The 19,004-nt window shown below is 35.5% G+C and overlaps 2 protein-coding genes across 4 annotated transcripts in view; one reads left to right on the top strand and one right to left on the bottom strand.

Annotated features, from left to right (window-relative positions):
• Window positions 1-14,455, bottom strand: LOC136037755 (small ribosomal subunit protein eS27). The gene is made up of 4 exons (XM_065720553.1): window positions 14,328-14,455; window positions 6,540-6,648; window positions 2,439-2,549; window positions 1-149 (listed from the first exon to the last, which is right to left on the bottom strand). The coding sequence occupies exons 1-4, from the start codon at window positions 14,331-14,333 to the stop codon at window positions 121-123; spliced, it is 255 nt and encodes an 84-aa protein (XP_065576625.1). The 5' UTR covers window positions 14,334-14,455; the 3' UTR covers window positions 1-120.
• Window positions 14,456-18,291: 3,836 nt separating this feature from the next.
• Window positions 18,292-19,004, top strand: part of LOC136037753 (protein PRRC1-A-like) — a 47,749-nt gene continuing 47,036 nt past the window's right edge. Inside the window, exon 1 of one of the 3 annotated variants that reach the window (XM_065720548.1) lies at window positions 18,292-18,414. The gene's annotated coding sequence lies outside the window, so the exon portion shown is untranslated. The remainder of the gene's footprint in view (window positions 18,415-19,004) is intronic. The other 2 variants (XM_065720549.1, XM_065720551.1) reach the window with 2 other exon arrangements.

The following is a 19,004-nucleotide window of genomic DNA, read 5'->3' as shown; positions in this document are numbered from 1 at the left end:
TTCCCGGGCAAGAAGCCTTTATTAAAGCCACAAAGAATAAAAGTAACAAAAATGACACATTTTTTCTCTAGATTATTATATAAAAGCTTCTTGTCCTGGCCAAACTGCAAAGGGCTTTATTTAGTGCTGCTTCCTTCTGAAAGAACATCCTATAAATAAAAGTAAATTATTAGTCTGTAATTTAGTTGATACATGGTTTATTATGACACTTAATTTATAATACATGGAAATCCTTAAATAGAATCAGAAAACCGTATTATAATCAAATATATAATTACTTGACATACAAATACATAATTAGTGATATAGGTATTATAACATATAACTTTTAACACAAACACACCTATTGCAGATGCCCTTTCTATCAGCCTTCCTCATGTTTCTTCAGGTACCCATTTAGAGCTGGGTCGACTCTGGCTGAACTCAGGACCATCACGTATGGGAGAGAGGGGGGACGCCCCCTTCCCAATGTTTTTGGTCACTCAGTAAAAAACAAGAGCTAAGAGCTCATATGGCACTTGTGACGAGGCGAGAAGAGCTAAGAGCCAAGAAATCATATGGTATGAACTCTAACAAAATTCTAAGAATCAATAGATTGATTTAAAAAGGAAACTAAGAGGCTTAATGCCAGTCAGGATTTAAAATAAGAGCTCTGAGTCACGATGTCCTTCTAAATATCAACATTCATTAAGATCCGATCACCCACTCGTAAGTTATAAATACCTATTTTTTTCTAATTTTTCCTCTCCCTTTAGCCCCCCAGATGGTCGAATCTGGGAAAACGACTTTATCAAGTCAAATTGTGCAGCTCCCTGACACACCTACCAATTTTCATCGTCCTAGCACGTCCAGAAGCACCAAACTCGCCAAATCACTGAACCCCTCCCCCCAACTCCCCCAAAGAGAGCGAATCCAGTACGATTCTGTTTATGACGTATCAAGGAAATTTGTTTACTCTATCCACCAAGCTTCATCCCGATTCCTCCACTACAAGTGTTTTTCCAAGATTTCCCCCTCCAACTCCCCCCAATGTCAAAAAATCTGGTCGGGATTTGAAATAAGAGCTCTGAGACAAGAATTCCTTCTAAAAAATCAAATTTCATTAAGATCTGATCATCTATTCGTAATATAAAAATACTCCAATTTTCACGTTTTCCAAGAATTCCGGTTTCCCCCTCCAACTCCCCCCAATGTCACAGGATGTGGTCGGAATTTAAAATTAGAACTTTAAAGCACAAGATCCTTCTAAATATCAAATTTCATTAAGATCTGGTCACCCTTTCGTAAGTTACAAATACCTCAATTTTCAAAATTACCCCCCCCCCCCCCCCCAATTCCACCAGAGAGCAGATCCAGTCCGGTCATGTCAGTCACGTATCTTAGACAGGTTTCTATTCTTCCCATCCAGTTTCAACCTGATCTCACCGCTTTAAGCATTTTCTAAGATTTCCAGTCCCCCCAACTACCCCCCCAATTACGCTTGATCCGGTTAAGATTTAAAATAAGAGATCTGAGTTACGAGATCCTTCTAAATATGAAGTTTCATGAAGATCCAATCACTCCTTCGTAAGTTAAAAATACGTCATTTTTTCTTATTTTTCAGAATTAACCCCCCCCCCCCCCAATAGAGCGGATCCGTTCCAATTATGTAAATCAGGTATGTAAGACTTCTGCACTGCTTATTTTTCCCACCAAGTTTCATCCCGATCCCTCCACTCTAAGTGTTTTCCAAGCTTTAGGTTTCCCCCTCTCAACTCCCCCCCAATGTCACCAGATCCGGTCGGATTTAAAATAAGAGCTTTGAGACACGATATCCTTCTAAATATCAAATTTCATTGAGATCCGATCATCCGTTCGTAAGTTGAAAATACCTAATTTTTTCTAATTTTTCAGAATTAACCCCTCCCCCAACTACCCCAAAGAGAGCGGATCCGTTCCGGTTATGTCAATCATGTATCTAGGACTCTAGAAGTAGCAAAACCGGGACCGACAGACAGACCGACAGAATTTTTACCGCAGCAGTTTTACCGACTCCTGCCGTGATCTTACAGATGGCACCACAATTTTCCATTTGGTTAAAAACCAGCATTAAAATAGTGACATGACATGCACCGAAATCTAAATCTCGGTTGGCAACTGCAACGGTTTTACCGACGCGTGCAGTGATTTTACATATAGTATTCAGAACAGACATTATGCTAATTTTGACAAAAAAAGTCGGTAAAACTGACCAGCCAGTCGGTAAAATTCTTGCTCCTCCTTAAATATTTTGGCTAGTAACGACCCTGGCTGAGCTTACAGGGTCACGCTAATAAGATATATATATATATATATATATATATATATATATATATATATATATATATATATATATATATATATATATATATATATATATATATATATATTCTGTGATATAAAAGAAAAAAAAGACCTACCTTCGGTCAACCTAGCCCTGCCACCAGTTGGTTGACACAAAACAGTGGAGCAACCAACACAAAGAACAACAGTCTGGGCATGGCTGAACACTGTAGTAATTTTATAGCATCCTAAAAAAGATTACTAGATTAGTTTGATGCTGTTTTATTTGATTGGGAATCAAAATTTGTCAGAAAATCTGCACCATACGTGGGAGGATCTTTCCATGGAGGGGGAGCCGGATATTCCAGCATTATTTGTCAGATCATAAACTAAAAATACCACTAGCGAGATTTTCTACAGGAGCTTTAACACAACCCTATTTCGCTGGACATGTGACTTAAGGTAATTAAACAAGTTTTACCTCAGGGTTTTTAAGCCTGTTAGCTCATGTTAAAAATTGATGTTGAGCACAAAAATGTAAACATTCAAGAACCCAGAGCCCAAACCCTTTAAATCTGGAAAACTGTAAATAATTAGTCATCTAATTATAGAAGTATTTACCTCAAAGTCTTATTCCAAAAAGGTAGTACTGTCTACTGATCATAGTAGCTTAATTTCCAGCATTGTGTTGCAACATATAAATCCTAAAACAAAACAAAAATACTTTTCCTCATGCTACACAAAAAAAGTTACTTTTTTTACAAGACTGAGAAACAAAATATAGGGCAGCCTGCAGCCATGACATAGAAGTTGTTGTTCAAATAGTTAAAACATATGACAGTCACATTCTGTCTTTTGCTTCTCAAAAACTTACATTTTTTCCCAACAGCAAGATTTATTTTTTGGGGGTTGGGGGTAGCACATTTGGAGGCATAACCATAAGATTAAAAAGATTAAATTATCCTACCATATGCACAGAAAACCAATCAAATTCATTTTTAATTTAGAATATATCAGTGTTGGCCAGCCATATTGGGACAAATAAAAATTAATTCGTCTTCAAATAGGGTGGGGTAAGATTTAAGGAAACTAGAACTTCTTGGAAGGTGCGAAGAGGGAGGCTTTGAATAGATTGGGAAAAATGAGGAGCAAATGTAGCTGTGTAGGCCTTAGGTTAATTGGTGCTGCAGTGAGTTGTTGGTAGTTAAATAAGTGTTTTCTCAGTTTTTTTCCTTCTTCCAATTGCAAGAACCATTCAGCTAAAATTTACTACATTAACCTATATTACTACATCAACAAAATGATTATCATCATAAGTTTTTATATCTTTTTGTTTTGGTTTTAGGTAATTGTTCAAAATGTTACTCACATCCATCACTTATCCTACTTTAATCCATCATTTAACACCAGAGCATGGTATACATATGTCATTAAAATATCTTTGAATTTCAAACACTAAATCTTTTATGCTATTTAACAGTGGTAAGTCTGGTGAACTATGTTGGCAATAATACACTTTCCCTCATGTACATTACCATCATTTTCAATCCAGGGATAAAAATATGCATTTGTTTGCTGATAATGCCAGAGTCTTTGGAATTGCAAACCATCAAACATCCAACATAACATAGAAGCTACAGGATTGGATTGAAGAAACATGTTGTTTCCTGGATATTCCAGTTTTGACCTAGTCAACAGGCACTAATATTCATAAAATTATATACGCTCTTGTTAGACCCCATTCCAATCTTACCATATGCCTAGCGGGTCCTTCTTGTCTGTAAAAGGCAAGGCATATTGCAAATGTTCAGAGACAAGCAAAAAGTTTGCAGGATCAGGCCTAGGATCAGATTCAGATGAGAACCACCATCTTCAGCAGAAGTCATAGAACCAGCAGTCATCACACAACGATACTCAAAGAAGCTGCTTAAATTAAGCTCCCAATTGAGAACCCATTAGGGAATTTTTCACAACGAGTCACAAACCACTAGAACCTATTGAAGAACTGAACAGCCAACAATCCCTCCATCCAGTCTTTCAAAAACTATCTTGACAAGGAGTCACAAAACAAGTAATGGAGGTTTGAATGGGAACCATCAACTCTTGAGGTCCTCTAGGGCTAAAGGACCTTGAGGCTCTTAAATGGATTAAGTTAATTGAAGTAATGTGACAACGTTCAACATCACTGAAATTGAAGTAAGTTCAAACATCACTGAAACAATAAATCTTCAATAATATTTACCATTGGTAAGACAGGTAATACTATGCTGGTGATACTACTGACAGCATTACTATACTGATAATAGTATTTAACACTGGTAGATCTGGCAATAACATACTGATAAAACTAACTAAAACTGGCAAGTTCAAACATTGGTAATCAAACATACCTTCAATACTATTTAATACTGGTAAATCTTATCATCAATTTTGTCCTTTAAACTTCATATCGATTTAATATAGTTTTGTCCTGGTAAACTTGTACTGGTAAATTGGTATGCACTTTAAATCTTGTTATTAATTTTGTCTTCTACTCTCCATATTGATGTACTTTATGCTTCATATCTATTCAATATTTAATGCTGGTAGGTCTGGCAATACTATGGTGGTAATGGTGGTATGGTAATGGTGGTATGGTGGTAAAACCAATGAAAATTTTATCTCCCATTAAACTAGGTAATTATAGATTTAAAATAATACATTAAAGGTAATTATTTGGTTAGAAAAAAAGAAAGAAGAAGACAAGAACTGTTTTCCTACTTTAGCAACTGAGATAATAAAGCCCTTGAACAAGGTCTTGACCTTACTCCCCTATCCAATCACCTAGGACAAAGCAGTGTAACCCAAAAGTCAAAGAAAAATAAGTGTCCTGACTGTAAAAATAACATGATTATAAAACTAAAGCTCATTTTTGAACCTTCTACTTCCCACTTCTTTTCTTAAACCAGATAACAAACACCCAATATAAATTAGATAGCTAATGCTCAGTGTTAGCTAAAACCCAGCTAAAACTAGATAGCTAATTATAAGTAAGAGCTTGGTTTGTTAATTTTCATTATTTTTTTTAAGCCAGGCATAAGTGAGCAACTAAATATTAAGCAGCAAGGAAAAGAAGAAAGAACATGATTCCAGGAGATTATTCAATTACTAATATGCAATTATATAGTTTAGCATGGCTTCCCTGACCCTAAAATGTGCTTTAATTTGGTTAATTGTAACAGAATTGCATACAAGAAGATGGAAAGCAAATAAACCAGCAAAAACTTTTGTTTGAAACCAAAATGATACTGTTTTAGACTCCAAGTAATGTTTTTCAGAAGATAATACAAACTCCAACCAATTCATAATTACAAACTTAAGACATATTTACTCAGCCTTCATAGTTCAGTTTTTTTATATACTTAATATTCAACCATTAACTATAAAATATTATTTATCTTTTGCAAACTGTCTTAACCAAATGTTTCATTCCACTTACTTCAGGTTTTATTTACAAACAAGATGAAACTGAAAATGTATGTTCTCAGTTTATATTCTTAGTTCTAGACAGCACATCAGAGATGAGTGCCCATCTTTTATCTGGACATACCAAGCATAACAAAATGTTTTTAAAATGACCTTTCAGAGAAATGCATTGTAACCCCTCCTCCACTTGGGATGCTATTTGCACCTTTAATTCCAGAGCATTGATACACATTGACAACCTTCCAGGAATGTCCTTTAAAATAGCTGTGGGGTTCCCTCCCTTATTGTGTGGGTATAGCCATACAGCTTTACATAACCTTAGCAAAAGAGTATTGGTAACTTACAGGAGTGAAAACGGGTGACAGTGTTGCAAAAAAAAAAAAAAAACAAAAAAACAAACAAACAAAGCAACCTATCATTTGGCGTTTTTATTTGAAAGTGACAAAATTTGCTTAACATGTGTATTTGCCAAAATTTTGTGTATTAGTAAGTGTCTGGTGTTAGCTTTGGAGAAAATACAATACCGAAGTTTGAAAAATTGCCTATAAACACAAAATGCTAGATGGTGTTAGTGTTTTCCCCCAAAACTAATGTTAGTTTTTCATTCTTGTAAGTTGCCTATGCTCATTGACCTTAACTAACAATTATGTTACACTTCAATCAGACAGGGAAATTATTTTGGATATTCACAGGGTCAAAAATATACTCTTTGACCTCTTGACCTCTGACTGTTTTGTTTAAAATCCAAGTTCAAATTTTAAATTGTAACATACCTGGGCATTTTACATCCATAAAATAAGAGTTAGGGTGCTGAACCAATCTCTTCTTTTTGTGTCTCCTCTTCTCTTCTTCTGGGGTAGGGTGCAACAGATCTCTTGCAAGCTATATGATACAAAACATACTTGAGAATCAAGCAGAAAATACATATAATTTTTATAAACTTGTTTCCAAAATGGACTAAAAAGTAGAAATAACAAGCTGTGCATCAAAATGGACTGGACTTTAAATAACATAGATATCAAAGTGATCCAAATTATAAATGCATAAATGAAAAAGGTTCATGAGTTTAGAAAAACAAGTCAAAAAGATCAAGTTATGTAAAGCCCAGTCCATTTTTGTCCCTTATATTCACTTATATTTATAGATTCTGGAGAAAAAATTATAGTTTTGAGTCTATTGCAAAAAACAGTAAAAAAAAACTATATTTGTTATTTTCAACTTTTTAGTTTAACCCAAGTGTAAAAAGTGTTAAGTTGTTGTCTCTAAAATAAAAATTTGTCTTATGAAAGACTGAAGTTACCATCACTGTGCTACCAAATCTTATACCATAGTGTTTGTTTTATGCTCTTTCCCTAGATATATTTTTTCACATAAATGGATCCCTATGATCCATTTATGTTGTTTGATTGCACTATCATTGGAAATTCATATACTGATAAAATCCTGAATTATTTGAACATTTAGAAGTGTTAAAAAAAAGGCTAACATATTTTACAAATTTATTATTAAGTTATACACAAAGGATTCCCTAGATCAGTTCAGCTCCAGAGCACTAGGTCTTGATGACAAAGGCAAAACACCAGAGTAAAGTACATTACTAAAATTTACTATTTTTTTTTTTTTTACCTTAATTATCCTAGTTTTTGTGCTTTGTATATTGCCTTGTGAACTTTTTTTGGGGCAGGAAAGCCTTACTGAACAAACCTCCAGAAACCAAGCAGTTTCCATAATTTCACAGATAAGTATGGTGTTGTACCCCTATTCCCTAGAGGTTACTGCAATTGGTGCTTTAACACAAATACACTTTGAAAGTTTTCAGTTTTATAATTAAACACAATTAAACACCTCCACAAAACACAGCCAGAAAATAAAGGTCACAAGAAGCCAATAAAGTGTGCACCAGAACTTCTAAACTATTTGCTTCATGCAACATATTAATGCAACATACAATGCAAATGCAACATGCATACTTCAATGCAACATATTCTCATGGATGCCACTATTCAATACAAGATTGCTGAGTCATACATGAAGGGTATTGATTAGGACTGAACAAATGTGGAAGCTAACTTGGGATACTGATGAAGTTTTCACTTCAGTGAGGTTCTCTACAGGAGGTTCAACACCACCTTATTTTACTGGTCAATGTAATTTTAGATAATAAGGATCCTCCAGGAGGGTGGGTCACATCTCACTTGCTTGAAATAAAAACAAGTGCAAAACTCCTTGAACAATGAGGCTTCAGGTATAATCTTCAGAGCCTCAGGTGTAGAGTCAGGTTTATTTAGTATTGTGAAGCAATAGTTAATCTCATCTCTTTACAATCCCGTGAAACAAAAGCTGGTACATGACCCCATGGACAAGGCAAATTTTCTCAACAGCCAGTTCTCTTCTGTTTTTACTCAGGAACCTGAGAACGAAGACCATTTTAGCCGCAAGGAACCAATTCAGGGTATAAGCAAATCAATAAGACTGATAGAGATCAAACATAGCAATGTTCTAAAGAAACTCAGAGAACTTAACCCCAGCAAGTCCAAAGGCCCAGACAATCTACATCCAAAACTGCTCAAAGAACTTGCAACAGTAATAACAGAGCCACTAGTCTACATTTACAGAAAGTCTCTTGAACTTGGTGAGCTTCCTGCTATTTGGAAAAAAGCTATTGTCATCCCAATATCCAAAGGTGGGAAACGAGAAGACCCATCAAACTACAGACTGATAAGCCTCACTTGTATTACGTGTAAAGTACTTGAGTCTCTCATTGCAGACCACACCCTAGAACACTTAAAACAAGAAAAAATACTTACCAAAAAGCAGTTTGGTTTTCTTAAGGAACAATCTGCAGAGATCCAACTGCTTTGTGCCACAGATGATTGGAAGAAAAACATCAACAAGGGGTTCCAGATTGATCTCATATACTTGGATCTCAAGAAAGCCTTTGACAAAGTTCCCCATAAGCATCTCATCCAGAAGCTCAGGAAATATGGTCTCTCCTCATCTGGGTCCTCATTCAGTCTTCTTCAATGGATTACGGACTTCTTAACTGGCAGAAAGCAAGTTGTGTGCAGAGAAGGTTGTCTCAGCAATACCAAAGAAGAAGTTCTTAGTGGAGTACCCCAGGGGTCAATTCTCGGCCCCCTTCTGTTTAATCTCTACATCAACGACCTAGTTGAGGGCATCAAATCTGACATCCTTCTCTACGCAGACGACACAAAGCTCTATTGTGTCATCTCGTCATGTGAAGACATTCACCACCTGCAGGCAGATCTCCAACAAATTGATGACTGGATGAAGAAGTGGATCATGGAAATCAATACCCAGAAAAGTCATATCCTCACTCTGGGTCCACAAAACTTTTTGTCCTCATACTTTCTTGGTTCTGCTGCACTCACTCTTAGTAGAGAAGAAAGAGACCTAGGCATCTTAGTGGATTCTGAACTGAACTTCAGTAGCCACTATGAAGCTGTCATCAAGAAGGCTTCCAAAGTTGCTGGTATGATCAGAAGAAACTTCTCCTGCAAGGACAACAAAATGCTTGCTATGCTCTATAAGTCCCTTGTCTGCCCGATTCTTGAGTATGGACATTGTTCTACAAGACCATACTACAACAAGGACATAGATGCTCTCGAAAATGTTCAGAGGAGGATAACTAAATTCTCTCCCAGGTTACACTTCCTTCCCTGCAAAGATCAGCTTAGAAAGCTTGAAATCCCAACCCTTGCCTATAGATTCCATCATGGTGATCTTATTGAAATGTACAAGCTCTGCAATGGAGCCTATGATAACGTACCAGCCCAGAGAATCGTGCAGTTCAATAAAAATCATCTCCAAGGACATCAGTACAAAGTGAGTGTGGAATGCTTTTACAAGGCCAATGGACTTTCAGCAACTGAGTTGTTTAGCATTGGAACAACTTACCAGAAAGAGTAATCTGCTCCACAAACCTATGGACATTCAAGAAGGAAGTTGATGAATATTATTCAAGTGACATTTTCTCCTTATGCAAATTTAGAAGAAATGCAAATTAAGATTTTTGTTTTGTAGAGGCTTAACGGCCTGCCATCAAATTTGTGAATATATTTATTTATTTAATGAGAAACAAACAAACAATAATGAAAACCCATAAAATTGGTTAGGTTTTTTATATAGCCAAGTGCTTTATCTGGCATCATTAAGCATCATTATTTGATTATTTTATTCAGTTGATGATGAAAATATGGCCTGTAAATAATTGATTGACAATTATTGGTGGTAAATATATAAACTAGATTCAATAATTTATAGATGGACAAGGTGAACACACAACTGGATTCCTTTTTTATGCTCTTTAAAAATATAATGGATTCCCTTGCAAAAACATCCTGTGATGGTGCCATATGTAGCCTAATAGTTAGGCTTTATATAAAACTAAAATGCTTCTCACATACTGAGGAGATAATGGGTTTAATATAAGAGCTTTAAAATATGAGTATATCCCTAGTGTGATAAGGGACCATCAGGGAGAGGGAATAAAACCATTGAATCAAGGTAAAATTCTAGTTTAAAAGCTTTTTGCTGGCCTGGAAATTAGTTGAGTTGTTTAATAAAACTCTCAGGGATATATCCAGAGACCTAATGATCTTCTGGAAGAATATTAAGCACCTACCTCTGCTCAATCTCTGTCCAGAGTGCACTGACCCTTGATGAGCTTTAAAATCTTTCAGTTATAAAGGTGAAACTTCAAAAATATATCTTCTACTCAAAAAAGGCACAAAGTGAACTGCTTTAAAGAATGATAGAAGTAGGCTATTTTGAATTCAGAATTCTAGTGTTTTCAAACAGTTTGTGGTAATGAACTGTTGTAAGGAGCAACCCAGCTCAATAGTAACCAAAACTCTAAAAAATTGAATTTTGATATCAATAGCTACATCAAAAGAATAGCATTTTAATGCTGATTTTAAATATATAAGTTTTATCAAGTTTAGTCCTACTCATCAAAAGTTACGGGCCTGAGAAAATTTGCCTTATTTAAGAAAATAGGGGGAAACACCCCCTAAAAGTCGTAGAATCTTAACAAAAATGACACCATCAGATTCAGCGTATCAGAGAACCCTATTGTAGAAGTTTCAAGCTCCTATCTACAAAAATGTGGAATTTTGTATTTTTTGCCAGAAGACAAATCATGGGTGTGTGTTTATTTGTTTGTTTTTTTTTCTTTTCCCCAGGGGTCATCACATCAACCAAGTGGTCCTATAATGTCGCAAGAGGGCTCATTCTAATGGGAATGAAAAGTTCTAGTGCCCTTTTTAAGTGACCAAAAAAATTGGAGGGCATCTAGGCCCCCTCCCACGCTCATTTTTTTTCCCAAAGGCAATGGATCAAAATTTTGAGATAGCCATTTTGTTCAACATAGTCAAAAACCATAATAACTATGTCTATGGGGATGACTTACTCCCCCACAATCCCTGGGGGAGGGGCTGCAAGTTACAAACTTTGACCAGTGTTTATATATAGTAATGGTTATTGGGAAGTGTACAGACATTTTCAGGGGGATTTTATTTTGTTTGGGGGTGGGGCTGAGGGGAGGGGGCTATGTGGGAGGATCTTCCCTTGGAGGAATCTGTCATGGGGGAAGAAAAATTCAATGAAAAGGGCGCGGGATTTTCTAGCATTACTATAAGAAAACAATGAAAAATAAACATGAAAACGTTTTTTCAAATGAAAGGAAGGAGTAGCATTGAAACTTAAAATGAACAGAGATTATTACGCATATGAGGGGGTTCTAAAAATACTTTAGCATAAAGAACGAGGTATTTAGGAGGAGATAAATAACTTGCTCTTTATGCTAAAGTATTTTTAGTAATTTCAACTAATTATTCTATGGCCTTTCTGATTCAGGGGTCATTCTTAAAGAATTGGGACAAAACTTACAATTTAGTGTAAAGAGCAAGGTATTAACAAGGGTACAAACCCCCTCGTATACATAATAAAAATATAAGATTATGAAAGTTTGTCATGTCAGTTAAATCTTAAGTTATGTATATTTTTTACTAATAAAGATGTTTGTTAAAAATTTAAAGTTCTAGTTGCCTTTGTAAGTAACCAAAAATTTGGAGGGCAACTAGGCCTCCTTCTCCACCCCTTATTTCTCAAAATCGTCTGATCAAAACTAAGAGAAAGCCATTTAGCCAAAAAAAGAATTAATATACAAATTTCATTTTAATAATTTATGGGCAGAGAGCCAAAACCAAACATGCATTAATTCAAAAATGTTCAGAAATTAAATAAAAAAAAACTAATTTTTTTAGTTGAAAGTAAGGAGCAACATTAAAACTTAAAATGAACAGAAATTACTCTGTATATGAAATGGGTTGTCCCCTCTGCAATCCCTTGCTCTTTACACTAAAGTTTGACTCTTTGCCCAATTCTACTTTTTAAAACAATTAAAAGCTTTAGTGTAAAGAGTGAGGGATTGCAGAGGGGACAACCCATTTCATATACAGAGTAATTTCTGTTCATTTTAAGTTTTAATGTTGCTCCTTACTTTCAACTAAAAAAATTAGTTTTTTTATTTAATCTTTAAGTAGGGCTAACTGAATACAAGTGGTGAGATTGAAATCATAAAACTAAGGTATAATGTTTTGAATTCAAATAGGTTTATATCTGTCATATATGTAATCTTCTAGGCCCTAGAAACTAGATAAGTGTAAACATAGGCTAGTAGCTGGGTGATACCTTCCAGGGGCATATTTTGGGCCTTAAATGCATTCCCCCACCAAGTAAGGACTAGTGTGCTCACCTTGTTCCTACCTCAGTTATGGAACCTTGTATATAGCCTATTGAAATGGTAGCCTATATTATTTTCTTCTGAAGAGGCCAACCATGAATGGTTGTAATGGTAATTATTAGCCTATTTTCCTTAAGCCTTGTCTTAGTAGTAAAATGTTGTTATGCAAACAAATTTGCAGAAATTCCAAAAAAAAAACAAATGCTGAGCTGCAAATAAGGTGAATATAGGCTACTACCCAATGCCTTTTTTGCTCTTTTTAAACACAATAATTACTTTACTCAGATGATTCCTTATCTTCTTATTTTAGATACCACTTATACACAGCTGTTGGCATCAGTATTGTTTAAACTATTTTACCTGTAAATTTGATTGTCTTGTAAATGTTTGATTTTACCTGTAAATTTGATAAAAAAGAACCTGAAAACAATTGGGAAGTATATAATCCAAGATATATCCTAATTCAGGCTATCCTAGCCAATTAGATTAGTGTGCTGAATTTAGGATCTTTTTTCCAAGAGGGCAAGAGTTCAGAATCTAGTGTACCCTATTATTTGGTTTGGGATGGGGGTCAGTGGTGTGACTCTGTAAGCTCAGCCAGAGTCAACCAAGCTCTAAATGAGTACCTGGAGGGATCTGGGGAAGGTAAACAGGAAGGATGTGCAAAAGCACAGGATGGTTGGCCCCCAGCCCACCATTGCACTTCCTGACTGAAGGGCCAAGAAACAGAGGTCAGCACCACCAGTGAGGACTGTAAGTATGATGCTGTATTCTATACCTATTTTTATTCTTTGATAGAGGAGCTGTAGCTGAAATGTGTTATCTACATATAATAAAGAGATGTTGTTTTTACCCTTCTATAATAGGACCAAAAATAAGAAAAAAGTACCATTTTTTGAGTTTGTAAAGGGGGTAAAATTCTAGTTAATTGACTTCTTGCTATCTTGGAAAGAGTTTAGGTTAGGAAAATGAAACTTTCAGGGATGAGTCTACAGGCTAAAGTATGTCCCAGGAAGGTATTTTAAAGTACCCACTTCCACTTCTTCTCCCTCTACAGGGCCCTGAACTTTGCCTACATGACAGGTCCTGTACCTATTGAAATTTTGACAAAAAACATTTACCTTAATTTTCAGTTACTAGTTGCTTAGTCTCTGCCTTTAGTTCTGAAAATGCAATTCCTGTTATTTGAGCAGAATTTTGAGCCATATTGATGTTTTTTTTTTAAATTTAGGAAATGTATTTGCATATCTTTAAAACCTTATAAAATGGAATTGAACAAAGCTATGAAGCTGAAAACAATTTTGTTGTACTTTAATTAAGCAGAAGATTTATTTTGCATGGTTTCATTTTTATAACACACATATTTTTAAAGGGCACCAAAGGTCAGGACCCTCAAGAGGGAGGAGTGGAGGTAGTTGCTTCAAAATACCTTCCCGGGACATACTTTAGTCTGTAGATTTATCCCTAAAAGTCTCATTCTCCTAACCTAAATCCTTTCTGATATAGCAAGAAGTCAATTTACTAGAATTTTACCATAAAGGGCTTAAAATAGAATTTCAGAGTAAAGATATTACGCTTAGAAAGAGCGTAGGCACCAAATGGTGTGTTAGCCTTATTCACAGTTCAATAATAAAAACTGCCCCAAATTTACTCTAAATACAGGAGTAGGCTACCAACACCATGGCCCCTTTAGGATAAATCTTGCAGTGACCTACTATAGCCAAGCCTAAATCTGTTGAAGCAGAAAAATTCTGGTTAAAAGAGTCAGCTTAAGACTGATTCGTTTGCAACTTACAGGCATATTTCTTTAGTTATCTCGTGTTTTTCACCTCCTCTGATGGGTTTCGCAAATATGTACTTAATGATGGTGATGAAAAGCTCTTCCTAAACAGTTTTAGAAGAAAATCCCGGCTAAATTCTTATCAAAAATTCTGTTTCTGGTTTAAAAATTATGTTTTGACAACGCTGGCTTGTAAAAGAACAGGAAGACAAAAATATAACCTTGCTCACTGAAACCCATTTGACTAATAACCAACAAACAAAGTTTCCAGGATATACTATCCTGAGAAAGGATAGGTCTTCTCAGAGAAAAGGAGGTGGCGTAGCTATAATTTTAAATAATAATATTAAATTTTGCGGTATTAATTTCCCAGATTTTTCAAATGATGTTGATGTTATTGGCATCAATGTTTGGATAAATAATACAAAAACATACATATTAAGTCTTTATAACCCCAATGGCCAGACTACAGATGCCATGGATTTTTGTCACTTATATTACTAATTCTAATATGCTAAAAAACATAATCATCTGCGGGGATTTTAATGCCCACAGTCTTCTGTGGGGGGATAAGCCAGCAAATAAAGCTGGTAAGCTCATTGAAAGATTGATTTCAAATAATGCCGATTTAGCAATTGCTACCCCTCCTAATCTAAATACATATTTTAACCCCAAAAGTGGTAAATTTTCAACTATTGACCTACAAATTGTTTCAATAAATATACTAAATAAAATTTATATTAAGAAAATTGAAAATCTATGCACTGACCATTTTGCAATAGTATCCTCTTTAAATGAACCAGCCAACATTCTCCCACATATCCCTAAATATGTCAACACCAAAGCAAATTGGACCATGTTTAGAAATAAGCTTAATGAAGAAGTCCTAAGTTTAACCCAGAAATCTCATACCTCAGTTGTAACTGCTGACACGTGTGCTGAAGCTATGACATCAATATTAACAAATGCAGCTAATCAAGCTATCCCCAGAACTTCACCTAGGAAAACCATTCCTAAACACACCCCTAAAGCATGGTGGACAAAAGATTGCCAAATTATGTGGAGAATAAAAAATGCAACTAGGAGAGCATACCTAAGAAAACCATCCCCTGACACATATTTAAGTAAATTACAAGCAGAGGCTAACCTCAAGAGAACAATAACTAATGCCAAATATAATTATTGGAATAATTTTGCAAATAATCTTTCCAGAGAAACATCTGAGCCAAGAATACATAGACTTATAAGCAAAATCTGTGGGAAAAAAACATCCTCCAACCCTCTTATGTATGAACTAATACATGAGAATTCCCACTATGATAACGACACTGATAAGGCAAAATTATTTGCCTCCCTTTTCTCAAAAAAGCTAACATCAAAAAACCAAAATATCACCACACAAATCATGACAAATCCTATTTACCAGCCCCGACCAGGTTCAGAATATATAAACCATCCCTTCTCGATACATGAATTGAATAATGCAATTCAGCACATCAAGGCCAATGCTACAAGTAGCTATGATAATATACACCCTATATGGATAAAGAATCTTTCCCCTTTGTACAAACAGGAGCTCCTAAATTGCTATAACCATGCATGGGCTACATCCACATTCCCTAATATCTGGAAATGTTCATCTCTCATACTAATTTTAAAGAAAAATAAACCTAAACATGACCCTCAGTCATATAGACTCATAATGATTACCCCAGTGCTGGGAAAATTAATGGAGAAAATGATTTACCATCGGCTGCTTTGGTTTGTTGAGAAGAATAATCTGATACCTCATACTCAAACTGGCTTCAGGAAACACCACTCATCAACAGATGCTTTCATAGTGTTAACAAATGCAATAAATGAATCCCTATCAAAAAATAATGTCTTAACTGCTGCATTCCTAGATTTTGAAGGAGCTTATGATAATGTTGACCACCAGATTCTATTAGTTAAACTTACAAACCTTGGACTACCCCCCAAACTTGTATCCTTCATAAAATCCTTTATAGAAAACCGAAGTTTCATTGTTTGTGTAGGTTCAGCCTCTTCACCCAAAACCCCAATAACCAAAGGCCTTCAACAGGGTGCAGTCCTGAGCTGCCTCCTATTTTCACTTTTTCTGTGGGACATGAACCTCCCACATACCAATCTACAGTACGCTGACGATCTGGTATTATGGGCAACTGGCAATACCTTCGAGATTACGCATTCAAAGTTGCAAAATGCACTTTTCCAATTTGAAAAGTTCTCCCAAAAGTCCATTTTACCTACTGCACCCACAAAGTCAAAAATTATCCAATTCCACCATAAGCGAAATCATTATGATGCTAGGCTAACATTAAATGGAATACTTATCCCAGAGGACAATCAAATTAATTACCTAGGGCTCATACTTGACCAAAAACTAAATTTCCACCTCCACATCACAAATACAATAAAAAAGTGCTATAGAAAAACAAGAATAATTAAAAGGCTACTAGCCACACCTTGGGGCTGTAATGAGAAAACACTAATCCAATTTTATAAATCATATATAAGACCCCATATTGATTATGGCCTCATAGTGTATGGTACTTGTGCTAAGACCCACATGCAAAAAATCGAAACGACACAAAATGATATAATTCGTCTTATATTTGGTCTTAGGAAACCAACAAAAACTAAGTTTCTGCTTACTGAGAGTGGACTATCACCAATAAATGAAAGAAGAAGATCTCTACTAATTAAGTACCTTACAAAAATTGAAGCCAATGATTCTCATACCCTGCATAACTGGTTAAGAAATCCATCTATGTTTAGAGGCGTTGCAAATGAATATGCAAATATCCAGAAGAAGTTCCCAGTGCCAGTAAAATCTATTGCACCCACATTCCCCCAAACCCCCCCTTGGAGTTGGTCAACCCCCATAATAAAGACTGACTTCTCAAAGTGGACCAAAGAACTTACCCCCATTTCTTTTATTCAGAAAAAATTTGCCGAATTAAATAATGTTGCTTATAAAAACTATTTCCAAATTTTTGTAGATGGGTCCAAAATGAATGAGAAAGTGGCAAGCGGAGCTTTCTTCCCAACCCATAATATCGCTTTAGGAGAGAGATTACAAGATAATTCATCTGTAATGTCTGCCGAGCTAAACGCCATAATCATGGCACTAGATTTCCTCATGGTTAATGAATATATGAAAGTTAATATTAAAAATATTATAATATATTCTGATTCTTTGTCAAGCCTAGAGCTTCTTTCGTCAGCTTCTCAAAATAAGATGGATATTGACACATTTCTTTGTCTTAGGATTATTGATATTTTTGCTTCAAAAGGTATTTTAACTCGTATACAGTATATTCCAAGCCACTCAGGTATAATAGGTAACCATAAGGCAGATGAAATAGCCAAAAATGCTTTAAATATTGACCAGCCAAGTGGGAGACCAATCCCCATTAGAGATATTTACCGCTGGAGATTTACAGAGGTACTGATAATTAATAAGAATCCTACCCCATTACCTTTCCCAAGTAAGCACCTTTCCAAGATTTATCATAGGATTCGGTCAGGTTCAAATGGGCTAAATTTTCAGGCATTTTCATATCAGATTCCTAATTCAAGTGGCGAAGTTCCCTCGTCCCCCCTTTGCAGGTCATGTAATCTTAAGAATGAAACAATAGATCACTGCCTATTTGAATGTAATATGCTGACGTCTGCACAGTATACCCTGCGACGTAAAATGGTAGAATGCTTCAAACACCACAAAATTCCACCAGCAGCCAAGAGTCTTGCTGACCATACTCTCCCGCAGAGCACAGAGATCAATATATACTCTCTTATAATTCAACTGCTGGTATCAAAAGATATACTTCAAGAAATCTGAGCAGATACAAATCATATAAGACAAACCAGCTCCATAGCTCTCTCAATCTCACAGAGTGAGCCAAAAGGAAAAGGGCTAAATAGTATCAACTGAAAAGCCCGTCTGTTGAATAAGAAGAAGAAGAAGTTGTTATAACTATTCAAGCTTCCACCAAAATATTATAAGGCTCTAATATAACTAGTAAAGGGTTTCCACCTCTTCAGTTTGGTATTTTCTTCTCATTAGCTTTGTTAAATGGTAGGCAATTAATTAGACCTAAATAGGCTAGTCTTGCCCTAGTTTGCCATGTAAAGATTAAATGTATTCCTTGTTTGGTAAAATTCTAGTTAATTGACTTCTTGCTATCTCAGGAAGGGTTTAGGTTAGGAAAATGGAACTTTCAGGGATGAATCTACAGACTAAAGTATGTCCCAGGAAGGTATTTTGAAGCAACTATCTCTGCTCCTTCTCCCTCTAGAGGGCCCTGACCTTTGATGACCTTTAAAAATATGTGTGTTATAAAAGTGAAACCTTACAAAATAGATATTTTGCTTAATTGAAGTACAACAAAATTGTTTTCAGCTTCATAACTGTGCTTAATTCCATTTTAGGCTATAAGGTTTTAAAGATATGCAAATGCATTTCCTAAATTTTGAAAAAAAACATTGATATGGCTCAAAATTCTACTCAAATAACAGGAATTGCATTTTCAGAACTAAAGGTAGAGAAAAAGCAACTAGTAACTGAAAATTAAGGTAAAATGTTGTGTTGACAAAATTTCATTAGGTATAGACCTGTCACGTAGGCAAATTTCAGGGCCCTCTAGAGGGAGAAGGAGTACAGGTGGG

This window comes from Artemia franciscana, chromosome 17 (genome assembly GCF_032884065.1).
Source record: "Artemia franciscana chromosome 17, ASM3288406v1, whole genome shotgun sequence".
NCBI lineage: Eukaryota > Metazoa > Arthropoda > Branchiopoda > Anostraca > Artemiidae > Artemia > Artemia franciscana.
Note: the sequence above shows the minus strand (reverse complement) of the source record. Positions and strands in the feature narration are given on the sequence as shown.